We start from the raw sequence: 14,314 nt of genomic DNA, 5'->3' as shown, positions 1-14,314 counted from the left end.
ATGTGTTTTCCCAGCTCCTGCTGCCTGTGAGCTAGCAGCAGCTACAGCAGCCCAGGTCTCTCTGGTCCACCTCTGGCCCTGTCCTCTGGCCGAGGACAGACCCAGAGCCTACTGATGAGAGCAGCTTCTGGGTTGTTAAGGGGCCTGGATGAAGGTTAATCAGAAGCGGTTCTTGCCCACTTGAACCACAATCAAGGCAGTCTGGAGGTGCTGTTGTGGGGGAGAGCCAGAGCTAGCATCTAAGCACAAACTGCGTATCCTTACATTTAGTCATTTTAGCAGACGCTCTTATCCAGAGCGACTTACAGTAAGTACAGGGACATTCTCCCTGAGGCAAGTCGGGTGAAGTGCCTTGCCCAAGGACACAACGTCATTTGGTTGGCATAGCCGGGAATCGAACTAGCCCGATTCCCTCACCGCTCAGCCATCTGAATCCTTCATGTCCAGTTTCATTCACACATACACCTTTTCTCTCAGGTTCATTAAGCTCTCCGTTTAAGGCTAGTGCTTTGTGATCCAAATATAGAGCCAGGCTTAGCTTTTGTACCGTAGATCACACAATGGTCCAATAAATGGGATTGAACACTGCAGCTCTACAGTGAGTGGATTGTTTTGCTTAATTGGCAGGAAGCGAGCCTTTCATTGTGTGCAGAGGGACAGAAGTTGATTATGTCCACTAGATTATACCTCAGGGTTTCCCGCAGAAAATGTGTTAGTTAAGGTGGTAGGGTGGGGTTTGCCGGTTTGGAATGGAAGGGAGAAAACAGGACAACGGCGGATATCGCTATAAATAAAGATATATTTATTTATTTATTTTACGACGACAACGTAGTTAAGGCGGCAGGCGTGTGTTGCTTAGGCGGCCACCTTAACTGAAAAGTGCTGCGGGAAACCCTGCTGTTGGATATGTCCACTATACCTACAGTGACTGTGAGTTAGCGGACACCCTGTTCTCAATCAACAGGAATTGGCCCTTACAGTAGTGCACAAAGACAATAAATATATTTATGAAGTATTATTTATCATTTAGCTGAATCCGGAAAAAAACAGTTTTTGTAAGTTTCAACGGCATGGTTCACATTCGAAGCATTCCGGTCTCCTAATTTTGCCTCTCATTGGTTCTTGCCAGGTGACGTGAAGTCAGAAGACACAGCCAATAAGGAGACGGCAGAGGAGAAGCCCGAGGAGGATAACGACTACCACCGGAGTGACGAACAGGTACGCATCACTTCCTGTCGGGACAGGAAATGCCATTTCCTTCGTCCAGTTTCTATGATATAATTCACATCACCCCCCCTCCACACCAACACTCACACACACATGTTCAAGTCTGATCTAGTTTACTACATCTAGGCTTATCTAGTGTTTTTGGTGTTTGTGTAGCTACAGTGACACCCAGAACGCGATTGACAACCGTCGCATTTCAAATGCAAGCTTCCTTTCAATTTCATCTGTATTCCGTCGCGTTCTCAAGCTCGGTGAATGATATCAATAATGCAGAAGAGGTGACTTGTTGTCGCTGCCGCAGAAGCCGTCAAAACAGCAACGTTGAAAAGAGCTGGGCTGTGGGCTTCTCTGAGAGAGCGTTTCTTGTTTACCTGCTGTCTTTAGAGAAAGCATAAAAGCATGAATACATGAATGCCTGGACGCGGCGGGTTCTCAGACTGGGGCAAGGCGACGCCGGCTCTCTGGAGCCACGCTTAGAGATTGTGGGGAGATTGTGGGGAGATTGTGGGGAGATTGCGGAGAGATTGCACGGTTTGGCAGGGGGTCCTGCTCTTTAGCTGTTCCCCAGAGACGCCGACGTGTGAATGGAATAGCTAATATGGCTTCCCGACTCCAGGATGTATACACAACACTGGGGGGAGGGGATGGGAGAGAGGGAGAGAGGAAGGAAAGTGAAAGGGGGGAGAGAGGAGTGGTGGATGGGATGGAGGGAGGGGGAGAGGCTGTGTAAGGGAGAAGGGGAGAGGGAGACAAGATGGATGCCTGATTGTGAAGGGTAAAAACTGATGGAGGGAGAGAGGACAGGCCACATGACTTAATCTGATTGTGATGAAGGAGAGGAGATATAATGCAATAGACAGAGGATGGTGGGGTGGGGGGGTGGGTGGGGTATAGAGGAGTCACATGGTTTGAAGGATTGGGAGAAGAGGCATACTTGGCCATGCCAGGGCCACTACAGTCAGACAGGGAAATGTAATGGCACACACACACACAGCTACACACACACACACAGCTACACACACACATAGTATGATAAGCAGCAGGAGAGAGGATGCATGACTGGGTTTTGGAAAAGTTTCCTCTGGTGTCTTCTGAATGACCTTCTGAAACATGACCTTGGGGTGCAGAGCAGAGCTGGGAGGGGTGGCGGCGGGGGGGGGGGGGGGGGGTGGTAAGGGGTGACGGCAGGGGGGGTAATGAGGCCTGATCCTCTCAAACACCCAGAGGAGACAAGAGACAGGAAAGCTCTCTGCAAGACCAAAATCCATACTTCCAGTACTCTCAGGGAAAAAAAGGAGAAAATACATTTAGAGTCACTTCATTGAAATTGCTTTGAATGAAAGCTCTCTGCTAAATGAATAAAATGTGAAATGTTAATGGCACAAGGACTGCCAGATCAGAAGCCGGTGAAAGGATAGAACTAGCAGCCATACTTGTGTTGGTGGGTTTCACTATAGAGTATGTTCAGCTACCGCTGTGTCCAGTTGTCTTCCTCACATAGATAAATGTGTAATGTATTGTGATGCCTGGCTCTAAAACCACATGTTTACTGGATACCCATCACTCAGAAATGTCCTTTTCCTCTCAGTAATTGTCTCAAGATTTCCATAATGCTCCCTGTAATGTGACTGCCCTGAAGACTTTTGAAAGACCATTAACTTTAATGCAGCTCACAGCCAAAGTGTTTGATTTTGCGTGGTTTCCCTTGAAGGCGAGCACAACAGAAAAGCAGACAATCAGCTGCAACTTAGGAATTGTTGTTGTCGCAGCAGCGCAGTCAGGCCTTCTCCACGAGTCAACATGTTTGAAGGGGGGGGGGGGGGCGGGGAGGGAGGGAGGGGGTAGAGAGAGAGAGGTAACATGGAGGGAGAAGGAGTCATGTTTATATCGATACTTAGGTTATATGAATATTTAAGATTATCTGACACTTTCGATTTTGTGCATTCAGTATGTGGTGGATGTCTCAAGACATTTTGGGGGAAAATCCTGTTTCTAAAAGGTTTGTGTGTGTGCGTGTGTGTGTGTGTGTGCGCTCGCCCCACAGGTCAGCATCTGTCTAGAGTGTAACAGCAGTAAGCTCCGCGGCCTGAAGCGTAAGTGGATCCGCTGCTCAGCTCAGGCCACCGTCCTTCACCTCAAGAAGTTCATCGCCAAGAAGCTAAACCTCACATCGTTTAACGAGGTAAGGACCACATGCATCCTCACCCTGAGGCAAGGACATCCACAATCTAACATCGTTTCATGAGGTCAAGATAGCTTTAGGGGATGTCCTTGCTATCTGTCCCCTGCCTCCTGCCCCCCTGTTACCTGCCCCCCTGCTACCTGGCCCCCTGCCCCCAGCTACCTCCCCCCTGCCCCAGCTACCTGCCCCAGCTACCTGCCCCAGCTACCTGCCCCCCAGCTACCTGCCCCAGCTACCTCCCCCCTGCCCCAGCTACCTGCCCCAGCTACCTGCCCCCCAGCTACCTGCCCCAGCTACCTGCCCCCCAGCTACCTGCCCCCCAGCTACCTGCCCCAGCTACCTGCCCCAGCTACCTGCCCCAGCTACCTCCCCCCTGCCCCAGCTACCTGCCCCAGCTACCTGCCCCAGCTACCTGCCCCAGCTACCTCCCCCCTGCCCCAGCTACCTGCCCCCCAGCTACCTGCCCCCCAGCTACCTGCCCCAGCTACCTGCCCCAGCTACCTCCCCCCTGCCCCAGCTACCTGCCCCCCAGCTACCTGCCCCCCAGCTACCTGCCCCAGCTACCTGCCCCAGCTACCTGCCCCAGCTACCTGCCCCCCAGCTACCTGCCCCAGCTACCTGCCCCCCAGCTACCTGCCCACTGCCCCAGGGTAGTGTTGTACATGCTGTCAGAGCCCCACAGCTGTCACAGCGTCTCGCAAAGAAGGATTCTGCTATTTTTTTCTGCCATCTTCGAACCAGATGTTCTCAGGGTCTTGTAATATCATTTGCTTTCTGACAGTGCTTGAACAAGCCTGTCAAAACTGCATGGGGGGGGGGGAATTTGACAAGCAACTTCGGGACACAGCTAATCGTGGAGGGGGGGGTTCTGCATTGTGTCATCATGGAGATGTGTGGGTGGTCTTCGTCTCCAGGCCTCCACCCCTCCTCACAGCCGTCAGCCATGCTACCATGTCATTGTCGTTAATCTGTTGTACCGAGAGATGCTGTTGATAGAATGTATATTTCCAACCGCTAACAGACAGTCATAAGCTGGCATCAACACGCCCAGTTTTGTCGGCTGTGCGGCATGTGAGTCGATGGTGATTATATGGTTAGGAAGAACTGGCTTCTTGGTCTAACGCGTTCTCCTCGCTCTACGGTTTTTTACTTCCCCTATCGGGTCTCTTTTTTTTGTTTCACTTGGTGGCACCTGCACAGTTGTGGGTGTCGTCAAAGAAAATTTGTTTTAGTGTCAGTATATCATAGTGGATCGATTCTGTAAATGCTTTTATCCAAAGTGACGTAAAGGAAGGGGGATTTGAACCTGCATTGTCTTGAGCAATTATACACCTTTAGCTGTACTTCCATGAATTATTTGTAGGGCGCTTTGGATGGATAAAAGCGTCTGCTAAATGATCAAAGTAAAATGTACATCTTCAGTGTCCGATCCCTGCCCTTCCACCTGCTATCCCTCTCCCAGCCAGTAGGTGGTGCTGTAGCAGTGCAGCAGCAGCCCTCACCTCCAGCCCTTAGCCCTCGCTCGTTACAGCCAGTATTGATTGGCCGATGTAGTTTCAAACAGCCTCGCTAGAATATCAATGTTTAATTTGCAGGAGAAGTAGGGGTTTCCAGGCGGTTCTTTTGATTAGGACAAATAAGCTTTTGTGCACAGAAAAAATAAACCGCCTGTTCCCCTGGTCTGCTGCAGAGGGGCTGGGGGGGGGGCTTTCAAATGCACGGTGCCATCTTTGTTCCCTCTCCAAGAAAAGGAGGTGTTTGACGCTGAATGAATGTGAGAGAGAGAAGGAGAAGGGTTGGCGCTGACGTTTAGCTTCTTAAATCGCGCTGCGAAAAGAGACCCGACTAAGAGCCAAGACCAGAACCAAATACACACACCGTCATCAAAAGCTGTGTGTGTCTGATGTGTTTGTGTATGGAAGTCCCTCTGTGGTCAGGAGGAATGTTCTGGATCTCTGGGGTTCAGGGTCGAAGGTCAAACGACACCCTGTGACTTACGGTCCTGCCTATCTTCTGTCCTCAGCTGGATATTTTATGCAATGAAGAAATCTTGGGGAAGGATCACACTTTGAAATTCGTCGTAGTGACAAGATGGAGATTTAAGGTAATTGTTGGAACCGCGGGCCTGGTGGAAGAGGGGAACTGTGGTTAGAAATTCAGAGAGAAATATTTACGCATTCGTGGCTGCGTTCTGTAGAATATCTTGACATTCTGTTCTTTGTTTGCATTGCAGAAGTCGCCCCTCTTGCTGCATTACAGACCTAAAATGGATTTACTGTAGTGAGATGGTGTTTGCTCTTGGCCCAGTGGCCCTGGACGGTGCAGAATCGAACCATTTATGCAGAGACGATCAAACATCCAACACCATGCAAACTCTCCCAGAAGAAAACCACAAAAGCCAGCACACAGAAACAACCTCCTACACAGTTACTGCTACACTGGCGCTTTTGGAACAGAACAACCCTTTTTTTTGTCCGCTACGTCCTAGATATGTGAAAAAATTTGAGAGAAAGCATATATTTATACTTTTGTACAGAAGAGAGACAAGGATCCAAGACGCTACTCCAGCTCTGTTTACACGTGAACAAGATGTCGACAAATCGTGCTACCGTCTTTTAAACTTAACACTTACTCCTAACTGAGGAGGGAAAAGGTGAGGGGGAGTTTTTAAACAGTTCCTTTTTCTTTTTCAGGTCACATTCACGTCTTGGGAGCACAGAAAGTATATAAAGTTATATAAAAATGTTATCTTTGAAGCCGTTTATTAACATTGTCTCTGAAATCTTTGCGTTTTTTAAATTTGCTTTTGGTTCTTGACCGTCAATTGTGAATAGGCTAAATTTTGTGTAGTAATTTATGTTCTATATACCAATATTGTACATAAAATGTCATAATGTGAGAGATTGAAAAGACTTAAGAAAGAGACTTTAGACTGTTTGGAGTTGCTCCCTGAAGTGCTATCTATGTGTTGGCCTACTTGTATGTAGCGTGAGGGTGAACTAGAGTTCTTCATGCAAATCAGGCACATTAACAGTATATAAATATATATAATGGCAACTTTGTTGTCTATGAAAGTCATGAAACAAACATGAAATATTCTGTAATGTAAGAAAGGGTTATATGATGTTGCGTTGCTACGAAGGCAACCGATACATCTGAGCATTATTGAAAACAAGTCTGCATCAAAACTTTTCACCCAGTTCTCCCCGTTTTCAGTTATACCATTCACTGTTACTGAATCAACATGGCCGTCAAACACTATAACACAGAGACATCCTTCATGTCTTCTGAGATTTTGCCCAAACCTGCCTGCGGGGCTCGCAATGCAATACATGCACCGTGGAACAGGCAGAGAAACAAGCGGTGCTGTTGATTCAATCTCTTTAGGTATTCATGCCACAGTCCTTATTATCCGTCCTCTTGTCTATACCCTCCCTCCTCCGTAATTCCTAGCTAGCTAGCTAGCAGCCTTGCATTGAGGAAACGAATCCGCACGCACGCGATGCCCCAGTCACCCAGCAACTTACGGGGCTAAAGTCTTACTCCTTAGAATGTATTTCCTCTGGGTCATCCTCTATTACCTGATACAGAGCTTTCTGCTCAAGTCTCCAGTGCTACCTTTAGTGCCAAAGGTATAGATTCCTCTGGATGCTCTCCCGTAATTTGCGTGACGAGATATAAATGAAAGTGATGTTCAGTCCCACAGCGAGGAGTGTGTGTATTTAGCAGTCTAGATTCATGAGCTTTGGAAACATCGACCACATGAATTCAGGTATTGAAAAGTGAATTTTTAACCTCGTTATTGAAATGGACTGCCTTTTGGTAGGCTTTGGTGCTTTTTTGAGTCCATGAACTTTGGAGGAGAATTTGTCTCTATGTATAACGACCAACCTATTAACATTGTTCGTCATAACTGGACCCCTTTATTACGTTTCAGACCTCAGATAGTTACCTCACTAGTGATAAAGACCACTGTTGTTTACCCCATAAATATTCAGAAACGGTTCTATGGCCTGCATATCGAATTAGTTTCATACAGATCTCTACCAAACCAGCTTAACCAAAACTATTTTCATTTGGTTAAAAGTCCCCCCCCCCCCCCCCTCTGAGTGCACAATGATAATTTTTTTTCTTCCTGCATCTTCATTAACCCCCCCCCTACACGGGTCACTTAAATGTCTTACAGCGAGAAACATTTTATATGCATCCAGTCAAACCTTTCCTGTTACCTGCAGATTTCACTAACTAATGCCTGCGAACTCTGCATTCACAACCTCTTATCATCAGATGTTGATCAGATGTTTTCATCGTTTGTCCATTTTTGTATTTCAAGCCCATAAATATACATTAGTCTGGGGGAAAAAAGCATTATGTCGACACAAGGTGCTATTGTATTTACTCGTTGCTCAAGGCAAAGAAAGTTCAGTGCGGACACTTGGTACCATCATCTTGACGTACCAATGGCTTCTGCGTGTGTAATCAGAACAAAACGAATTAGTTACACTGTGTGGGTCTGTATTTTTATTTTTTATTTTTTATTTTCTTGTTTTGTACTGTTCAGGGGCCCTGTGATGTGATCTCTGGGAGAGTGGGTGGTGGTGGTGCAGGGGTGGGGGGTCTTATTTTAGGGGCTTTGCCACAATGAAGACTGGGGTCTCTTTCTCCCTTTGAAGCCAGCTATGGTGCTAACTCGTTAGTGTTTTTGTGACTATCCGGAGCAGCTTTAGGGTTGAACGGTGGCTTGTTCTAAAGTGTTCTAAAGTCTCTACTTTGAGATATTTTCGCCTACGTGCTGAAGTGCTGATGCATCCTCTGTCGGGACATCCTCTCTTGTCAAAGCCGTCTCTCAGCAGTGAAAGAAGGCGCTGCCCTTTTTCTTTTTGATTTGTTTGGCTTGCCCAGCGGTCCTGGCAGTCTCGGGGAACGACACGTGGAGAATAGCAAAGAACATTTGAGACTTTGAAAGGGTTTGTTTTATTGAAAACAAAACAGAACCACAGAAAATGCAGCCGTGACTTCTGCTTCCCACTTTCATGTCGGGTTATTTTTCCTTTGACCCTCTGCTCTGCCTGGAGAAAATGTTGAGGCATCCTGGTAGACTTTGTATCGGAGCTCTCTCCCTCACTCTCTGCAGTGTGTATTTGTCTTAGCCTGCCAGTGGACTCGCTAGATCTCCCTCCTCCCTGACTTCTAGGCGGTAGACAAGGCGAGGGGTGTTTGGAAGTCCACGTGACTGTTGTCGTTTAAATGTTTCCAAAGTTCCCTTCCCAGAGCCTGGCGCGCTCTCTCATGGTGAGGTGTTGGGGGTGATGCAGGCCCGTCCGTTCCACCTCCTGAGCTGTGGACGGATTGATGTTCACGCTTTTATCAGCCCCAACATGGAGACATCAGTGCTGCTACACTTGACAGCCAACCTAAGAGGCTTACAGGATCCCTGACAGACTGGGTTTGGTATCCAGGCTGGAAGGCTGCCAGATGGGATGGAGACACAGGGGTGGGGGCCTGTCCAGGCCTGGACTCAGACCCTTCCTCTCTGTTTCAACCTCGTCTAGCTAGAGAACTTGACCTGGAAACAGTGTCATTGCTGTCACTTGCACCTGCACGGAGTAGCACCAGAATTATGGTCCTACCGTCCCATCCCGAGGGGAAGGACAGTCTATTTGGGGAGCTTTCGCAAGAGTTCCGAAGCCTAATGAAGTCCTAACAGAGTATTTACCTGAAACTCTTATTTTGTACCCAATCAGGACATGTCACCCAGGTGATCCCCAGAATGTCAGCATGTCTCCAGGTTGTTTACCTTCCTTCCTAATAACGCTCTCCACTCCGGGGAGCAAGATTCCAGTTTGTCTGTGTGAGGTTCCAGAGCTTGCTCTAAACCTCGGTAATCACCCCGTTGGCCAGGCAGTGTGAGCGGGGTCATTCACATGGCCAGCCTGGATGAAACACATTCCAGAGACACACTCTGGTTCATCTGGGTGAAACATATACTCCACACACACACACACACACACACATACATTTGTTTCTTCTGGGTGAAACACATTCCAGACACACACTCTGGATCGTCTGGGTGAAACATATACTCCACACACACACACACCCACACATCGGTTCTTCTGGGTGAAACACACTCCAGAAACCCAATTCGTCTGGCCACGGTGGTCATGCCCCACTGCACCCTCTCAGCAGAGCTGGCTGGCAGTAGGCTGAGCCAGGCAGAAAAGCTCTCTGTCACATTCCCATGGGCACCACTGCTCTTACAGAGGCAAGTGCCCGGATAAACTCCGGAACACCTTTTTTTTTTTTTTTTTTTTTACATTTCATCAAGAGATTAGAATTTCAATTGCCTGTTTCGAAGCAGTGAGAGAAAATTGGCTGACTTTGTACAGGAATAGGTAAGTCTCATGAATGGGGAAATCTGCTGGCTCTGGCATATTCTCAAGTTTAGGGAAAGAGATCCTCAGTTACTTAACCTTCACAGTGGCAGGCCCCTCGTGAGCCATACAATACATGCTGACAACGTTGTAACATCTGTCTGAATTTTGTATTATTTGTATTTATTTATACTGTAAAGATGATTCCTGCAGCAGGTTATTTGTTGATTTTTTCTAAGAGATTTGCTGTCCTTCCTTGTGCTCATTAACTTCTAATGAATGCGTGCGAGATTCGATTCATTAGATTTTGTGATTTAAATTATAACTCCACTCCCTTTTTGTATTATTGTGTGAACCTGTCTGCTCAACGCTCTGTAAAAACAAACAAGCAAACTGTGTTCCATTTTGGTCAAGGTTTGGCAAAAAAAATGAAAAAAGAAAAAAAATCTGGCAATGTGGTTACTTGTATTTGCAAGGAAAATGTGCAATATACGGTTCTCTAATGGCTCCAGGTTTCAAACTCAATTTTGCTTCTTTTTGTTTTTGGGGGCTTTTTCTTTCCTGTAAATTCCTCAGGTCACTAACTGCCTTCCTGGCAGGCTCAGATCACACTAATGCACCTGAACTATGAAATTGGTAGATTTAGGTTTGGTCTTGTCTCTCCTCATCATTGTTTATAATTTTGTGTGTTTTTTTGTGTGTTTTTTTTTGTTGACAAATGTTCCTCTGGTTTGTTTTCCGGGTTAAACACAGGCACTTATTCAGGTGTCCTTTTCCTTGCAGCTTTTTGTAATATAAATATTTATTGCACATGTAATAAAATGGGTTTCCATTGCCACATGAAAGGAGTTTTAGGTCAACAACGGGGCTGGAATTTCTTACATACTACAATATTAAAGGGGCTTTTTTTTGTTGAAAGCCTTTAGTGTGTATTTCATCAATAAATGCCTTTTAAAGAGTGTCTAGTGATATGTCTGTACCTCTTATGAGAAACACTTATTCTCTCTCGACTTCGATTGTGAGATGCTTCACTTGGTCACTTCATATCAGACCATTTAATGTAGGGGTGGAGGGCTTAGGCAACCGTATATGAAATAAACGAGACAGCTCACTGCCAATGCGAGAGAACCACAAGTTAGAGAAACTGGTGCGTTCTCCGAACACAGAAATAGGAGACAAGATCGTTGAATAACTGAACCCCGTCTTACAAGTTTCTTCCTGTGAACCTTGAGGTCTCTGAAACGAGAGGCACGCCTTGCTTATTCTACGGTGGAAGGCATGTGGAGGCAAACACAGGAGAACGGAGGGTGTGATTATTTAGAGTTTGAAGGCCCAGTTCTATGTGTGTCAGCCAGCCAGGAACGAGTGACGGCAGTGCAGCCCATTGTCAGAGGACATCCTCATAGAAGGGCTCGCTCCAACATAAGCGGAATCCTGAATCTGATACGAACACAGCTAAACCTTTGCAGGATTTGGCAGGGCTCCTGGCTGGCTCAAGATTCTCTCACACTATAAGCGAGTTCGAATACCGCTCAGCCCAAGGAAATGCTTTTGTATGCCGCTTTTTGATAAAAGCGTCTACTAAATTAATATAATGTTCCATATTATGTTAGGAAGTAAAGTTGCTAAACTGTGGAATATCAAAGCTTCTGGAGCATATTTCTTTCGAGGTATGGGTTAGTCTTTGTCATTGTAGGCATGATAATATAATCCCATTTGCACAACTCGCGTGGCGGGGAAGATACGAATATGGGATGTATCTAAAAAAAACGCAAGTTGAAACCGCAAGTATAAATATTTGTATTGAGGTTCTCTTACCGTTTCTATAATCTATCTATTTCTGTCTGCTGATGCTGTTGGTTCAGGGTGAGACTCGTATGTGGGGCAGAAAGGTCATGTGATGAAGCCAGCTCAATAACTCATCAACCAAAACATGAAACACCAGGGATGTTTTTCTCAGGCTCTCGTATAAAAGGGTTGAAGTGTTTCTTGACGGTTCAAAGAGAGAAGGCTTGAGTGTGTATCCAATATAGGGCTTATTTTTCATTTGTGTTTATAAGATTCAGGTAAGTAGGCTACACCCATCCTGCTGATGTCTGATGAAGCTATATGAGCGACCGAAACAGTTTACATTTACATTACCTTTTATTAATTTAGCAGACGCTTTTATCCAAAATATCAAAGAGTGCATGAAAGCAGACCTACAAAAATCTTGACATATACATATACATATGAAACGCTTGCACAGACGCATGTGAAACGCATTCACATGTGAAATGTTCACACGCGCATTCATGCTACTGAAAACTCACATCCACAACTCAATGGATGAGGACTCTACTCTACTGTACTCTATTGTATTCTTTTTGTAGACTTTTTGTTCTGTGTTAAATGTATACATTTAATATATCCAGCCGAAAACAAATATAGTGTTACAGTTAGTGTCGGTTGAGGAGCTGTCTTGAAAATTGACACGCGCGCACTGGATGTAAATCTTTGGGTAGTGACAGTCCCTGCGCTGAGAAGCAGCAGTTTGCGCGGTAGCCTTATTACCACTGCTCGAGGCGGTGGCTTCCCCGTGGGAACGCTTGTCAACACCCCCTCAGACCTGCAGCAACACTTCACGCGCCCGGCCCGACGCATCCACGCTCGACGCCCCAACAATTATGAACACCACAGCACAGTTTACCGGAGCTCAGTTTTACGCCAGTAAAACGAATCCCCCTTGCCTTTAAATTGCTTTGTATAAAAGTATCTATTATGAATACATTATTATTGTTGGTAATTGCATTGTGTTGGACCTCACTTCAGCCCTAGTTAGCCAAATGTCACGTTGCCCAGATAATGCATACTGCTCTTCAATCATTGCCACTGTACGGTCAATTAGGCCTAGCCATTACAAATATAAATGTTTACCCTCAGAACGTTACATCTACTCCCAGGGCCCACATAAACAAATGTGTTGGAAGATCTGACAGACATAATGATCTTCAATAATCAACAACCTTGATGCTCAGCTGTATTTTCTAACTGCTCTATTTGTGTGTCGCTTTGGATAAAAGCATCTGCTGAAGGAATAAACTTTCTGTTTGAATACAATGTAATCAGTGTTGGACTGAGGCCCTGTAGAAGATGTCAATGTGGGATGAGTTAGCACTTCCTAGAATGAGCAGCTTGCCTTCTGGCTGCTGGGATCCTGGCATCGTCACCCTCATCAAGGATGGATCCCCCGAGAGAACATCGCCCTCATCAACACTGGATCCCCGGAGAGAACATTCATTGCTTTTCACACCAGTGAAGATTTCCATTTCTTTTGAACTCCTTAATCTTCCCAGCGCTCGGGTCTGTTTTAGGTTAGGCTCCATGAAGAAAATACATCGTTGCAACAAATCAGCTTTTCGGTCGCGCCTATTGATTCTGCGATCTTAACAGCTATTTATCGATCCACTTGTTTATGACCCCATCTTCTGACCTGTGCTTCCGTACTTTTGGTTTTAAAGCAATTCAACTCAGTGGCACCTCTCTAAAAGACTTCTACTCAAGCTGTCTGCAACAATAGAGACCAAAACTCAGAGGCAATTTATATGACAGCCGGTTCCGAATTGGATGTGGAGCCCAGAGCTGGCAAGAAAACATTTTTTTCCACTTTAAAGAACTTCACAGTTAAGTCTGAACACATCAACCATGATGGTGCAACGTCTGTGACACAGACAATGTTTACATTCCAGATTTGGACAATGGTTTGGACTGTTTGCAGATGAAAGGCACCTACGTACACAAAAAATAAAACATTCTCGGCTTCATCAAACAACATCTATGAATCTAAGATCAAACGAGTCAAGTTACCAAGCAACCAAATACATGTCACTTTCCCACCAATCTCATGGAGATGGTAAGTGGCCATGCTGTGTTGAGATTAATTCAGTGATGACACATTGATGGAATTCAACCATTATTATCATTTGCATTCATAAATGGATTGAAAGGACATCCACACATACAGTCATCTCTAATAATCCCCATAACTGTACATCCAAGTGGATGTACAGTTGGACTTTAACCAGTTGTCTGGCAGCAGAGCTACAGTTAGGCATACAGTAATTTCCTGGTGTGTAAATGTTTTCCAAGGAGAACAGGAAAATGTTAAAAAGCTTTCAAGAGGTGAATTATCTCAGTTAGTGAAGGATTCTTATTCTATGTGTCTATTCCAATATGTAATGATGGTATTCAATGACACAAATCTGTGTTCTAGAAAGAGTGGTCTGGAGTCGCAGAGGTCCGATAATATCAGCTTTAATGCAGCAGTTGGAAATCAACAAGTACAGAGCTCTGGGGTTGTCTAAGTTTCCCTACCCGCAACAGAGTTTGGGCTGGTTCACGAAGTCCAACTGGCTATCTTTCCCTGCCCCATATTATATACAATGCAATTGAAAACACAAGTATCAAAAAAGGGTTGAGCTTGTTCTCTCGTGCGTCAGGGAGTTGTTCTTGCCTACGCGCGTCCCACCTGCTCGGTTGCCATCTCCACCCA

The 14,314-nt window shown here is 45.8% G+C and overlaps 1 protein-coding gene across 3 annotated transcripts in view; it reads left to right on the top strand.

Annotated features, from left to right (window-relative positions):
- The window catches only part of LOC134032043 (polycomb group RING finger protein 3), a 28,159-nt gene extending 17,407 nt beyond the window's left edge, over window positions 1-10,752 (top strand). For all 3 annotated transcript variants that reach the window (XM_062475834.1, XM_062475835.1, XM_062475833.1), the window contains 4 exons: window positions 1,130-1,218; window positions 3,272-3,409; window positions 5,433-5,513; window positions 5,643-10,752. In XM_062475834.1, coding sequence (XP_062331818.1) covers window positions 1,130-1,218; window positions 3,272-3,409; window positions 5,433-5,513; window positions 5,643-5,690 — 356 coding nt within the window. In that variant the 3' untranslated portion in view covers window positions 5,691-10,752. The remainder of the gene's footprint in view (window positions 1-1,129; window positions 1,219-3,271; window positions 3,410-5,432; window positions 5,514-5,642) is intronic.
- Window positions 10,753-14,314: the final 3,562 nt, after the last annotated feature.

This window comes from Osmerus eperlanus, chromosome 13 (assembly GCF_963692335.1).
Source record: "Osmerus eperlanus chromosome 13, fOsmEpe2.1, whole genome shotgun sequence".
NCBI lineage: Eukaryota > Metazoa > Chordata > Actinopteri > Osmeriformes > Osmeridae > Osmerus > Osmerus eperlanus.
The sequence above is the reverse complement of the archived record's forward strand: the minus strand, read 5'-3'. Positions and strand labels throughout refer to the sequence as shown.